This window comes from Harpia harpyja, chromosome 23, assembly GCF_026419915.1.
Source record: "Harpia harpyja isolate bHarHar1 chromosome 23, bHarHar1 primary haplotype, whole genome shotgun sequence".
NCBI lineage: Eukaryota > Metazoa > Chordata > Aves > Accipitriformes > Accipitridae > Harpia > Harpia harpyja.
Window position 1 is genome coordinate 4,944,634 of NC_068962.1, and position 15,002 is coordinate 4,959,635.

The 15,002-nt window shown below is 42.8% G+C and overlaps 1 protein-coding gene across 1 annotated transcript in view; it reads right to left on the bottom strand.

The window, feature by feature from the left end:
* Positions 1–1,516: 1,516 nt before the first annotated feature.
* CRADD (CASP2 and RIPK1 domain containing adaptor with death domain) overlaps positions 1,517–15,002 on the bottom strand; it is an 80,603-nt gene continuing 67,117 nt past the window's right edge. Inside the window, exon 3 of the mRNA XM_052774576.1 lies at positions 1,517–3,667. Coding sequence (XP_052630536.1) covers positions 3,372–3,667 — 296 coding nt within the window. The 3' untranslated portion in view covers positions 1,517–3,371. The remainder of the gene's footprint in view (positions 3,668–15,002) is intronic.

Below are 15,002 nucleotides of genomic sequence, written 5' to 3' on the forward strand. Positions count from 1 at the left end.
CGCGCCTCGCCGCAAGCGATGAGCAGTGGAAGAGGGACGAGTCCTTGCCGGGGGCTGTCCCCGGCCGTCAGCCGTGCCCCGTGCACCCGTCCTGGGGGGCACGGCGGGCAGGGAGGACAGGAGCCCCTGCGCAAGCCCCCCCCGTCGTCACCCAAACTGGTGGCGCAAGGGAAGTTGAGGGGAAATTCTCTCACCGAGTCGCCTCCCTCCTGAACAAGACTCAAGTAGCAGGCTTGTCTACGAGTGAGACTTAAATACATAACATTTGCTCACAAATTAGCCAAAGAAGAATAAACGTTTTAAGACCTTTTGGCTCTCCTAAGAGAGAATAAGAGGCCTTGCTATACGTCTGAAGAATTAAATTGTCTTAATTGCATCCTTGTGCAAAATAAAGCATTACATACAGGAGAAAAATATTTTTCAGGGGATGGAAAAATCCACTGGGTTAAAGGAATACTACTGTCAAGTTAAATGTGTCTCTGCATTGGTGCAGTGCAAAAACAAGCTTTAATAAAACTGAAGAGTCTAATAGGAACATTTCCATGAATTTAAAAATAACAGCAATGGAAACAATCTCATAAAATAAGTAAACCTCTCCCTTCAATATTTGCAACTCAAGTATTACAGCATTAATTTAGGGCCTGGGAATGTGAAAGTAACTATAAATTACGAATCAAGTGCTTTGTTCTACAATACGAGAGGCCAGGTTTTAAATTCCTTGTCTAGCCGTGGCTCCTGTAATTTCAATACTGCTGCTGGGAGGCTGAGTTTAGCCCACCTAAAGACCAATCTAAATGGAGAAATTACCTGACATGATACTCACCCATCAGGTTTCCAGTGGCCCATAGTAGATACACAGAGGGATACCTGACTTGTAAGGAAGGCTTCTTTGGTGTGACACTTCATACCTACTCCAGGCTGTTTTCTTAACCATTTCTTAACCGAATCTGAATAGATTAGTTACGGATAACCTGTCATTGGTCTTACAAATTAAGAACATGAAATGCAAAGGTCACCCAAAGACGAAGGTACCAGGGCCCCGTGAGTGTGCCCGTTACACTGCCTTACTGCCCGGACCGGTTGCCTTCCCAGAGCACGGCGCTCATGCTGGGTTAACTGGGGATGACTCCCTTGGAAAGCAGTCTGCTTTAAGTCTTGGTCCATGCTGGCTCAGAACAAGATAAGGTACTTGCATTTATGTCACTGGGAGCCAGCTTCTTTCTCTAAATCATGTTTTCAGTAGTTTCTCCTGTTGCCCAGCTCCAGCTTTTGTTCCTCCAAACTGCTGCCAAGGGCACTGCTTCGCCCCTCTTCCCTAACATGCAGACCACGCTCCTGCCCATCTCACCGGCAGAATTGCTTCAGAGTCCTCATCGCACTCCCTACGCTGGGCTGCGCTCATATCAATTCGCCAAATGCCTGTACACCTGCTCTAGGATGGTTTTCAACCAAAAAAAGAATATGCTGGCATTAAAGCATCATGAAACAGAAAAATAAATAAATCCCAAGGCCTAAATTGATTTACATTGTTTATTTGGGATTTGTTGATAGACTTAAACTCTGTAAGTAGCCATAATAGGATATGATTAGTTAAGATCTGAGTGAGGTATAACAGGATCACAATCTACTGAAGGTCAGAACTGTATACAGAAGATTAAAATCAAAATACCACCAGATTGATTTGGGACCTGCAGGAGCTGATCCTGCCAGGATATGTTTTCCTTTTCCATGCTTCTGGAAAACAAGGCAGACAGGATTTCCTTAAAATCTCTTTTTCCTAATTTCCCAAATGTCTTCCAAAATCTAGGTATAGGAAGAATTAAAAAAAAAAAAAAAAGGTAGTAAAGTTCATTCTTGCCCCAATAAAGACTTCTGACAAGGCTGTTAAGCTGTTAAATTATATGGGGCAGATCTTGTAGGACGGGAAGTTACTTGGCAATGACTCTGTAGATGAAACAGTCTACCATAACTTGCTCATAAATAGACCTGGAAACCCTGTATGCAAACTTTGTTCCTTATTTACTGCAAACTGCTCAGGGAGAATTAAAACATATTCTGCCTCTTATAATCAGGTCTTAGAGAGCAGCTGGTCACTTCCATCGCCTTTGGATACATACCCTGTGGACTGATCCCCACTCACCCGGCCAGCAAAAACCTCAGTGGTTTCTTCCAGCAGGAAAAAAATCTTGACAGGAGGGAAGGAGGAGAAAAGCCCAAGCTTTACTGTTCTTCTGGATAAAATCTAATCATCACTGGTGGTACAATTATAGCTGGCAAAGAACTGGGGACAGGAGCGCTGAAGCAGCTGTGTAGAAGTGTAGAAAGTGTAGAAAGTAAATGAGCCTGGTGGATGGCACAAGCTGGAAGGAGAGCAGTGGGGAGTTCATCTTGACCAGAAAGGACCCGCAAACTTCAGTACCCTGTTGGGCATGCGGTGGTCAGAGAAGGGTGCCTATGGACACTTGACCTAAGAGTAAAACTTCTGTGAAACAAGATTGCCTGGATCCAGAGCACAGTACAAAGACTCAGCAGGCACCAGGTTGTCTCCCAGTTTATTAGCGGAGACAAACACGGACAACTTAGAAGTTGTCTCATTTTTTAGGTCCCTTCTTGCTCTGTTTGCCTGTTCCTGCCTATCTTCTGGTCACTTTTCTACTGCGTGTCTTCCCCGAGAACTCCCCACCCGTGCTATGCTAAGAGATGGCACACACACACGGTGCCTGTCTCCTTACAGAAACCTACACCATTAAATAGTAGTGGGAGAAATCCTCACAGGCACACTAGGTTCCTGTTACTTCCACTTAGGGCCGGTTTCAAAGGCAGACTAAGGTGGCAGCCATCTATCCTAGCAAGAAACTGTATGTGCTAAAACTTATATAAATGTGAAATTAGCCACCTGCAATAACTGCTATAAAATTGTTAAATTAGTAACAGTGATTATTCTCATTTCTTGCTGGGGTATCAGGGAACTAGTGTGGAACAGCAGTAAAAAAGGCTCCTTACATAGTCCAGAAAATAGGTTAAACAAAGTGTTGCTGCCACAATGAAACCAGAAACCTTGCTGAACTCACTGCAGGGCCGCCTGCTTGCAAGGACTTTAAGTGTCACCCTATATCCCCATTGGAATAGTACAAAAGCGAACAGGAAAGAGTGATCCAGTTTTTAATGCCTGCTAAAAATTAATCTGGCATGAAAAGAATTACAAGTCACAAGATGCCACAGAAAACTGGAATGTTTAAGCTTAATAAAACCACAGTTCCCAACCCCATTTTTTTCCAGTTTGAGGCATCAGATCTTCAACATACATTTTCATGAATCCTCTTTATTTAATTTAAAGACGTACTTGAAAGCTCCCAATCAATAGCAAGGCTTCACTCAAGCATGTACTGTATCACAGAAGGATCCACTTCTTCTGCCATCAGACCGGCTTGCAGACTTTGGATTGTTGCTTTTTTCCCCAAACGCTGTCTCCACAGGACAAACGCAGCTACGATCTGTGACTGCAGGTTGTGAGGGTGATTGACTTTACATCGATAGATGTCAGTATGGGACAAACCCAAGCACAGAACTATATGCTCCCATTCGGGTCCCAGTCTCCTCGCAAGCTTGTTCAGCTGCTGATCCGTTGGTGAAGTCTTCAAAATACATGGTGCAATTTCAGTTATAGCTTTAGAAAACAAGAAAAAGAAAAAGAAAATGCATACATGTGTCACTAGGCAATGCTGCAAACATTAATGTAAGTCCTTGACAAAGGAGGGAATAAGCAAAGCTGAGGTGAAAGAATTAATTAATTAAAGAAACAGAATATATGCCCCCATACTCACCCAGAAAAATTAATTACATAATCGACCAGGAGATTAATTAAAGGAAAACTAATGCTCAGTGGACCATACTAGGGAGCCTTGAGGTTTTGGCTGTCAATAATCCAGACAACAGAATTCTACTCCAAAGCCAAGACTTTCAAAAGTAATAGATTTTGGGGTGGTGAACAGGAAAGGCTTTCAAGGAACACGTTCCCAGCAGCCATCACCTTCTGAAAATCAATCTGCTTGCACCAGTATGATATAGTGACAGGTGACAAATATGGGACCAATAATACCTTATTACTCCTATTCTTTGGCTTTGTTTATACACTTCAGAAATAATTTTGGTTCCTTATTTATTAGGTATTACTCTATTTTTTTGCTGGGGGCTGTTCACAGGAAGTTCTTCTGTCTCCTGAGATGCTACTTACTCTCTGTGCCCTGTTATATATGTCAAACTCATCTGGAGGAGACCAGCTTTGGGGGCTTTTCTTCTATTTGAATGAATCCATAAGCATTGTTCAGGTGAACCCAAATGAACAGGGCGTCAACACTTCCCCAATACAAATTATGCTTCCTTATCCCTCACCCCAGCTGTAGTAACTCTCCTGAAAACAGGCATGTATGTGCTAAAGCCCCATTCATCTGGCTTCCTTGAAGCTGTTTTCAGGAGAGGGCAAGGAAATCCCATGTTCTCTCAGAGAATTCTGCCCTATGTCCCTTAGTATTGCGCACGTACCCAACATGCCCCAGAACACACTCTTCATCCGAGGAGACGATTAGCATCAAACTGGTACCTGACTCGCAGAGGACAGGACCAATACAGCTACCAAAACAGCTTTCACAGTGTCCTGGTTTCAGCTGGGATAGAGTTAATTTTCTTTCTGGTAGCTGGTATAGTGCTATGTTTTGGGTTCAGCAGGAGAAGAATGTTGATAACACACTGATGTTTTCAGTTGTTGCTCAGTAGTGTTTAGACCAAGTCAAGGATTTTTCAGCTTCTCACGCCCAGCCAGCAAGAAAGCTGGAGGGGCACAAGAAGCTGGGAGGGCACGCAGCCAGGGCAGCTGACCCAAACTGGCCAAAGGGGTATTCCATACCATGTGACGTCATGCCCAGTATATAAACTGGGGGCAGTTGGCCTGGGGGCTGGATCGCTGCTCAGGAACTAACTGGGCATTTGTCGGTGAGTGGTGAGCAATTGCATTGTGCAACACTTGTTTTGTATATTCTAATTCTGTTATTATCATTACTATTATTATTATTTTCTTTCTTTTCTGTCCTATTAAACTGTCTTTACCTCAACCCATGAGTTTTACTTTTTTTTCCAATTCTCTCCCCCATCCCACTGGGTAGAAGGGAGTGAGCGAGCAGCTACATGGTGCTGAGCTGCTGGCTGGGGTTAAACCATGACACAGAGGAAGCATTAAGGTAGCTGTAATTATCAGCAGTAAAAATCTCTTAGGGACTGAATCAAGTATTTCTTACAAACACAAGTGACCTCTTCATGTATTCCCTATGGTAATCTGATCATTTAAAAAGAAAAGCATTAATACAAACAGTGTTAGTAGCAGAGTGAGAATACAGTGCTATTCAGAAATACGCTGTATGGGATCCATCTCATCTAACTACAGATAGCCCCTCCTGAACTAATTATACTAGGATTAATTATCACTAAGGAGAGAAATAGGCTCTTCTAGAATACAATCCATGTCACTGGAAAGAAGATGTCTAAAATAATCAGATTAATTGCTCCTCTAAATGTGCACATTTCTCTCCCTTGACTATAAAAGGAGCACTGGGTATAAGCTCAGATGTTGACATTGACGCCGTAAACACCCAGTGCTGGTGAAACGATTCTCTGCCTGTAAATTCAAACCACATACCAGTTGCTTTAAAAAGGTGCATTTAGAAAAGCAGCATCAGATATCCATAAAGCATATTTGCTCTTCAATACCCTTTGCGATCACAAGCTGAAATGAAGGATCAATGCAGCCTGCAATTGCTGCTCTACTTTTGTTGCTGAAGATACTGCGTCAAAACAGAGCAAAAATATCCCCCAGAAAATGCTAATTATAGCCTGTCGGTCTGAAGCAGCAGGCTCCCTACAGAAGAGCCGCTTTGCAAAATCTAATTTATAGCTCCAATATCATGCTCGCAGTCTCCACTACAGCAGAACAGCAACACTAGAAAGCACCACTCCTTCATTTTATCAAAAGTAATTGTTTTTGCATAGAATACCCAGAGCCTGCAAACGTTTGTACAATTTAAGCCCAATCATACATAAGTACCATACAAAGCTGCTTTGAGTAAAGGGAAAATTGCTTTCTGAAGAGTGTTTAGGTCCCTTTGATCTTTCTGTCTCCAGATTGCCAAAGGAACCTGGGGCAAGTGGCTGGTTCGGGGACAGGGCAGAGGTTGCAGGGCTCCTGAAGAAGGCTGAGCAGTACTGGTGGGGCTGCCCCATGCTGTCACATCACATGTGATACCAGCTCCACAGGTAAGTCAGGATGAGGGAGCGCCTTGCATGAATGCAAATATTTGAGAATAACTAAAATTTAAAATATATATAGCTACTCTGTGCTGTTGCCAACACTACTTTTTGATATTAAACCCCATTGGCTTATAGTCAGCTACTAAGCATAAAGCAGTGTGCCCAAAGGAGCACTACCTGCCAGCCTGGGCTTTTTGCTCTCACGCTGGAATTTTTATGCTTCATGTTCACTAGCAGAATGATTTTATGATACTGAAATGTGATCAAGCAGGGACGCCTAACAATAATACATGTCAGCTTGTCCATCCAGCCTTTGATATTAGGCAGATTTTTTTACTAGAACAAGTATCTTGCCTTCAGCCTGTTATCAGTCCTTTAATAAGAATAAGAATAAAACCCATCCAGGAAATCTTTTCATCTTACGCTACCATCTGATTCTAATATGGATGTGGAAAATTCTGGGACAGAAGCCATATGTTAAATTTAAATTTAATACAAAGGACTGTTACTTTAGCTGCTGTGATAGCTCTTTTTCAGCTCTGATACAAAGTCACTGAGGAAAATCTGAACCAAGTATTACATGATGGGCAATATTATTTAGAGGCATAGAGAAATACTTAGTGAGATCTTTTAGTTATGCCAAATGCAAAATCACAGAAAGATTTGGATATGTACTAGGATTAATGCCACTCTTAATTTAATAAACATAATGGCATTTCAGGTGAAAGGGAAATGAGTTTTCAGTGCTCAGCACCCAAGCTGCTTTGAACACATTGCAAAAACATTACAGATGCCTCTTTTTAGTTATGTTTACTACAGACCCTCACAATCTCCATTTGTCAGGAACTGCCTGGGGGAGGTAATGAGATTAGAGCAAAAGTTTCAATTATGCAGATCCTGCAGTTGCATTTGAAAGATACATTCAGGATACTGAGACCTCAATTTTGCAAAAAATGTGAAGCTCTTCTTGCTTTAGGTGGATTCAATCTGGAGGGGTACGTGCTTATGTTAGGTATGTGCTTCAGCTTAGCAAAACGAGGACGGCACTGTTAAGACACGGGAAGAAGCAGGGTTTGGGGCACCACCGGAGGGTGTTGAGGGTTTCCCCGGAGAAGGCAATTTGCGGTGCCATCAACTCCAGTGAGCACAACAAGTGAAACACCGTGTTCAGCTGTGGACACGGTCTACGCCGCGAAGTGCCAGGGCTATGCGCTGCGGAGATTTAGAGGCTGAAGTCTCACTGCTCATGCTTAAGCCACTAAGTCCCTGAGGCATGGGGAGCCGACAGTTTTGTGCTGGGGAGCGAGCCAGCCTGGCGCAGAGTTGCTCTCCTGGGAGTGCTGGCCAGCTCGCTGGCACAGCGCTTGGGATCATGAAAATCCCCTTTCTCCAGGCAGGAGGTGGGGAGGACACGCTCCACCCTGGTTTTGGAGCTGAAACCGAGCCAGAGAAAGACCTGCAGCTCCTGTTTGAAGTTGCAGCACGAGGGAACGCAATTCTCCATGTCTACAGCTCTCGCTGGTCAAGGAAACTCATCCACCCTAAGCCTTTATCCTAGCTGTCCCAGTTAAAAAACAGGAATGTTGACAACTTCTGGCCTGTGTGTAAATCTGTGCTTCCAGACCACTGCACAGCCCCAGAGATACGACGGTGCTGGTGAGCATGGACAGGAAACAGAACTGGATATAAATAGACAGTGTCACAGACAAAACAGAGTAACCCAGATACCAGAGCTACATATGGGGCAAAGGCAGCCAGTCGCCACTTTTGCATTTCTTTTTCTTCAGGACCTCTCCAGCTTTAAGTAGGAGACTCCAAGAAGATATTGCAACAATTAGGGGGATTGAAAAGAAACTCACCCCGGCTCTGTCCCACTTGGCACAAGTGGGAGGATGCAAGATAAAAGTCCAGTGAAAATGGGCTTTGAATCACTTAAAGACTTTTTTGTGCTTTTGCTTTTTCATCACCATCTCTAGGTGATGAAAAAAGCTGAGATCATCCCTTAGGCTCTCTTGCGCCATGGGAAAATCTTTATCAGCATTGAGGAACTGACCTCCCGCTGCTGGAACGCAGTGGGGAGCAAGTGAGCTTGGCTCCAACACAGGACACAACAGCAAAAAGTGCTGAGGTATTTTTGGTGATCTGCAAAGCACCCAGCTGATTCCTCAGGACTGCCGGCAGTCCAAAGTGCGTTACGGTTTTGTCTAAAGGACCCTTCTGCATCTAAGTGTGACTTCTCTATACACAACCAAAAGCACCTGTTGGGAGTTTCAGGGAGCGTTCTTCGTTATGCAGTCAATACACTTCTACATGATGCAACACAAACCCAACTTTTTGGCTTTTGCTCTTTGCTGTGTAAAAGGGACTTTGATGGAAATGGCCCACCTCTTGTCTAATAACTATCTAATAAATATGTCCCTTGGGAAAGGATGTTCTGGGGACTGGTCTTTGCTTCCAGCACTGCCTAAATTTATCCATTTAAATGAGCATGTACATACTCATTGGATAAGAAGACAGAAGCAGCCCTGGAAGAAGAGATGGGAATCCAGGTCTCTCTGAGCTGCACATCCTAATGCTGAGGTGCACAGTCATGCTCCTCTTCATTCCCTTTCTCTTGATAAATGATTTCAGAAAAAAATACAAAGATTTCCCTGGGAAGGGTCAAGAATGCTTCCCAGCCCCTAGAATGGAGCCTGGTGGAGAGAAAACTCACCTGGGAATCAAGGGGTATGGTGAAACAGAGCAAAATTGCATGCAAGAGCTCTTGGCAGAAACAGTGCTCAGCAAGTGCTCTAAGTTTAATATAATCACATCAGAAACAGGTCGGTGATTCTGGGCTTCACACCCTGCATAACTGGAATGGGACTGTAAAAAGGAGTAACTGCTCAGCCATGCATCTGGCCTCAGCATCTCCTACTGACAGGGGTACAGAGTCCTTCAGTCATCTGAACTCAAGTCACTAACTATTCACTTGACCCTCTCACCAGATCCCATTCATAATTTCTGAAGAGTTCAAAGCAAGCATTTCAGAGTCCTCTTTAATCATCTTTCCTGGCATCTGGAATACAGTTCTTCCCTGAGAAGTGCTGAAGTTAGATCAAGCAGTTCCACAAGCAGCAAACCAAAGAAGCCTTGTGTCCCCCAGGTGTGAGTCCTACAGCTGACTTGTGCTTCAGGACTTCTCCAGCTGCTTATCGATTCTCAAGACACTCCTGAAATTTCTCCTCTCCACAACAGCAACTAGGCAGGCTTCTTGAAGTGGGCCAACAGGTTCAGAAGCTACTAGGGGTACGTGCATACACGCAACCGCCCACAGAGCAGAAGCACACAGCCTTGGTTACTATAGGACATTACGCTAAAAGGGACTTTGAAGCTCCACAGAACCATTGTGGCTAACGCGCCAGCAGCCAGTGACATGTGGGGCACTTCAGCTAAAGGAAAACATATATAATAAAGAACCTAGTGCCAGGCTCTGCTTCCCTCCAGCCCCCTTGGAGCACAGTGCACTTGTTCAACTAGCCTGAGCCATAGACCCAGCAGCGGGTACTGAACGGGCATAGTCATGGTTGCCAGACCATGTGCTGTTTGTTTTGGCTGCTGTGTTATGTTCCAGAATTTATTTAATGACTGAATGTTACAATAGCAAACACCTTGCACATAACCAGGTATATTTGCTTTAAAGTGAAATCCCCTTGGCCTGAGCACAACAGCAGAAGTGGGTCATGAAGCAGAACAACACTTGGCAGATCAGGTTGGGACAGGCTTTCAAGAGCAGTGAGGTGGGGTTGCAGAACGTGAATTGGAAGGTAAGTATGTAATACTCCCATTAACGGAGAGATCGGAGACTTCGGAGAGCTGCAGCCCCCCTTGAGCCACCAGAGATGCTGGATGAAAAGGAAAGCAGAGAGTAAGCACTTTGAGGGATCCCAGTGGGTGCTGTAGACCACTTAAGTCAAAGACCAGATCACGGTGGAGGTCCTGGTGAGAAGGGTGGAATAAACAGGAGGTGCTGGGTAACTGCAGGGGGTGGCTTGGCTCGATTTGTTAGAAAAGGGGTGGCAGTGGAGGTGACAGTGGAGCTCCATTTGTACGGCTGCTCTTCTGCTTTCTTGTTCAGCTGTTCTCTCCCAACCCTGTCCTAACAGGCGGAACTGCAGGCAAATGCCTGCCCTCTTCCTACAGCGCATCCAAATTCATGAGCTCTAAGCCAACCTGCGGCAATGAATGACTGGAGTGCCAGATGGGAAAGTATCATGCTAGATATATGACACTTGGCAGGCCTGCACAGAGAATGCAGCGCTTACTCCCTCCTGTGCAAGTTAAAAATGATCATGAAGCATTATAAGGTTATTTCATGGCTGTGAACTTTAGAAGGGTCTGATTCAGGACCTGTTTAAACACAAGAAACAAGCTCAAATCACTAATCAGTGGAAAAAGTAGAACAGACTATCCAGAAACCAATCCCTACTACATAATTTGGGTGTTGTTTTTTTTCTTGTTGTCGTTGTTGCTAATTAAACACCAGACTGATTCAAAGGCTGGGAAGGGAACATTAGTGTTTTGCAACAGCTCCAAATAATCGTGCTCCAGGGAACATGGAAAAATATTTCTCTTTTATCACCATATACATATCTTTTCTATACATCTGCAAACAGCATGGATCACGCAGCCCATCCAAAGTCTATTCAAAACCACCAGGTCCGCCTCTGGTTTCAGTGGGTTTCAAAAAGTGTTTGACCATGGAGCGGGAAAAATTGAACTGTAAATCCCGTACTATTTGAAGACAGATAGCTGACCCCATTATAGATATAAAAGTTAATATTTCATATAAAAGTTAATCCACTCAGATTAAAATAACTTACAGAAGAAGATGACAATAACTTGGAGTAGATGTATAGCCTTCTCCTGCTTTTAGCATGTGCGTAGCTGTTTCTCTGTCTCTCCTGCCAAACATGAGTGGTGAGTTACACGGGTAGCTGCCAGGTGGAAGACTCTGGTAGCTGTTCCACTTATCTGTGCTGGTTCCCTCCTCCGTAGGCTTCTGTTCACTACCAAAGAGATGCCCACCTCCTTCATCCCATCTGAGGCTACCAGAGGCCACCATTTAACGATGACTGCCAAGCGTGTGCCGATCTCTGTTCTCTGCTTGGGAACTCCCTCTTCTTCCTCCCATACAGCTGACTCAGCACAGGGAAATCCCAGTGATGGAAAACCTGCACCCTTGTAGGAACAACAGGCCCAGTTACCCTCCTAAGAATAAACACTATCATCTTCTCTAATGCAATCAAAATCAAATCTTGGTCGGTTAAAAACCCAGACTAAACTACAGAATGGAATCTGTACCATAAGCACATTAAAAGAAAAACACCTAAACCAAGGGTTTAGAAAGTGGCACATTTTTTTCAACTGACCGCATTACAGTAAAACAAATCTGATAGAGAATTTTACGTTCATCTGAGTATATGCCGCACTGATGCTTCACAAATGCAGGACTGTAAAGTTTCTGTAGCTTGATAACTTCTGATCTGATGAATGCAAATGGTCATTAATGTACAGAATATGCATGAATAAAACCATCCTCTGTCAATTAGTGATCATAAAACACTTACCCGTAAGCGTACTTCTATCACGGCAATTTACATTTTAATGTCTTGCAATTAAATTATGAAAGGCACTAATCAAAATGAAAACAAATATGAAATAAATTTTTAAGACTGGCTGCATTCTTCCACATCGTGCTGGGTTTTATGGCTTGTATTAAAAGATAGGAGGTTCTCTGTCTTATTTTAAATAAATTGGAATCTAATATTATGACAGCTGACGTGCAGAATAAATTATGGCCATGATCCCGTGATAATCAAACCTATAGCAACTTCAAACGGTCTCCCTTAAATGAAGCAGAATCCACCCACAGTACCAAATTCAGCTCCTTCCTGCCAAAAGCTTGCTGCGACTCAGCATTACTGGTGTAATTAAAAAGTACATGTATCTTCATTTGCTGGCTATCTCTTCTCCTGTGTGAGCTCTAAAGCATCACGCTTTGTGACATTAAATACATTTTGGGTATTAGGGTAGGAAAAAAAGACAGCATAAAATTTTGTAAATCTACAGGCAATTCAAGAACGCAGATGTTTCTATTTTGGTTCAATCCCAGCAGCTAATTTGTATATTCTTTATCACTTGCTAATGACTGCCTAGTAGCTGCAGATGTGGCAGCAGACTGCTAAAACCTGAAACATAAACGTTCAGATTTCATGACAAAAGTTTTCAGTTGTATTCCCACTGTTCAGTTCCAGTAGCTATGCAGTTTTCCTGAACTTTTTTTTAATCTGTTTTACAGGTTTTATACCTCCACAGATCTCTGCTGTACTGATGGCCTTCAGTATTAATCCATGTTAAACTGACAGAGAAGTCCCTAAATAAATTCACGCTGTCTGAAGTTTTCACCCTTTTCAAGCCATAGGGAGTACTCCCTGGGTTTAAGGAGTTGAAAGAGATTGGGTTTTCACTTCATTTGCTTTTTATTGGGAAGAGCAGGGAGGAAGTTTCAGCAGTTAATAGTGTGGATGTTAATCTGTTTCCCATGCAAAAATTTAATTACAATGCCACCTAGTATTTCTCTGCTGTTGCTGTTGCATACCATGAAATCAAATAATTAATTTCATAAATAAAATGGCGACTGCAGATTCATGCAAGGAAAAGAATACCTATGCAAAGAAAACACAAACATAACATATTATAATATCTGCTCTCTTGTCAAGCAGGATTACTCTACATTACAGACAGGATTGGACTTAATCATACTGTGTTTTTATACTTTTTTATTTTCAGCAGCATTTGATGCTGCTGTAGGTCCTGAAGTGGCAGTAAAATTTGCTTGATATTTCCTATGGATTTCTGTATTGTTGTAAGTAAATAAGCTGTATGCATCAGCACTGAAGCCACAGCTAATGACAGCATCCTTGCAGTGATACCTTTGGTATAAATGTATGAACAGGTTCAGCATGCAGCATTACACTAAGGGAAAAAAAAAATCTACTCAGTTGGGAGGTTCTGAGGAACACCTGAGCTTTTAGGAATTATTTGGAAAAACTGCTTAAATACAGATACTGAGCATTCAGACCTTGGCCAAAGATTTTTTTTCCAAATGAACAAATATGACTTGAAAAGTTATATGGAAAGAAGACGTATGACCTTTTTTTTGGAAGGCAGGTGCAACTAGCTGTTAGACAGCACAAAGGTATCTGATAGTCTGAGAGAGGAAGGAGAGATGAGAGTCTCTGGTTTGCATGCCGGCAGTCACATCAAGAGTCAACTCTAGAAATAACGCTGAAAATCTAATTCTGAAGTATGGCAGCAGCTTACTGTATACTTTTGAATGCTCTGCAGTTCTTAGTGAATTCAGTGGAGTTTGATAATATGACACTTTCAACCATTAATTATTGGTCTGAAGCACACAGAGCCATCATTTCCCTCAGTCAAGTTTCTCCTCCATGCTATCACAAATAATAATTAACAATCAGCGGATGGTTGTACGAAGTCATGACGATCATAAAGCACATTCATATTTGCAGTAGACTTCTCATGGTTTCATAGGATGCAAATGTCTACCCAGGTGGGCCAGGCAGCTCTGACAGAGTAATTCACCCACTCTAAGTGCAAAACAAAGATAAGGGGAGCAACTAATAATTATTTTGTCAGCTAGGTGACAAACTCATCGCACAACTTTTGTCAGGGGATTGGAAGTTAACTTCTGTCGACAGATGCTACTTGAATGCTTATTTCAAATAGCCTGAGCCGTCTTTCAAAGAGCTGAGGCAAGTGTTAATCCTGCTGTTCCTTTGCGTGCAAGAATCACAGCAGACTCCTCGGGCTTTTTATCTGCCGAGTACAATAAGGGAGTAAATTTTTTTACCAGCAACTTTCCTACCGAGAAATCTTTCTAAAGGCTGCAGCGTTTCAACAATAAAATCATGTGCTTGGACTTTACTATCGGTGTTCCTTTCATGCAACAACAAAAATCATACTGCCAGTACGAAGGACTGTTTTCTTATATAACACAACTAATCGTACATGTTTCCCTTACAGGACTTAAACCAAGTATGACACCAACCCATTATATTTAGCCTTGATAAAACTGTTCATTCCTCCTAGAGATTTTTTTTTTTCAAGTTGGCTCTTCTTTTTGCTTTGGCTCGAGTAGTTAGAAATATCAGAACCGAAGATCTGCGCAACAGATGGAGCTCGGTTGAGAAGAATGCCTTTGGCTGGTGAGGATCTTTGCCTGGCAGGTGTCAAACCAAAATTAATACTGCACATATTATGCTTTACCGAGTTTCAGATTTTAGCGAAGTGAGACTGCGTTCCTTTCTGACCACAAACATATATTAATAGAACAAGCCATGCAGAGCAAGCTAAAACAGTACTATCGTTATGCTGAATCCTCCACTGCTTGGCATTTTATTTAATCATTTGCACCCATGCAAAGCAAGTAAACAAAATGCAACGGGTTAGGTTAGTGTCTCTTTACAGACATTTTGCTGAGGTGTAAAAGGCTTCACAAAATGCCATAAGCAACACGGACTTAGACTCCTCCTGCTTTCTTTTTTTCCTCCTTTTCTTGCGTCAGTGCCTTAAAGGCTTATGAACTTTAGTAGACTTTTCGACATTTCAAAATCCACAGGAAAAAACAGGTACTGGTACTA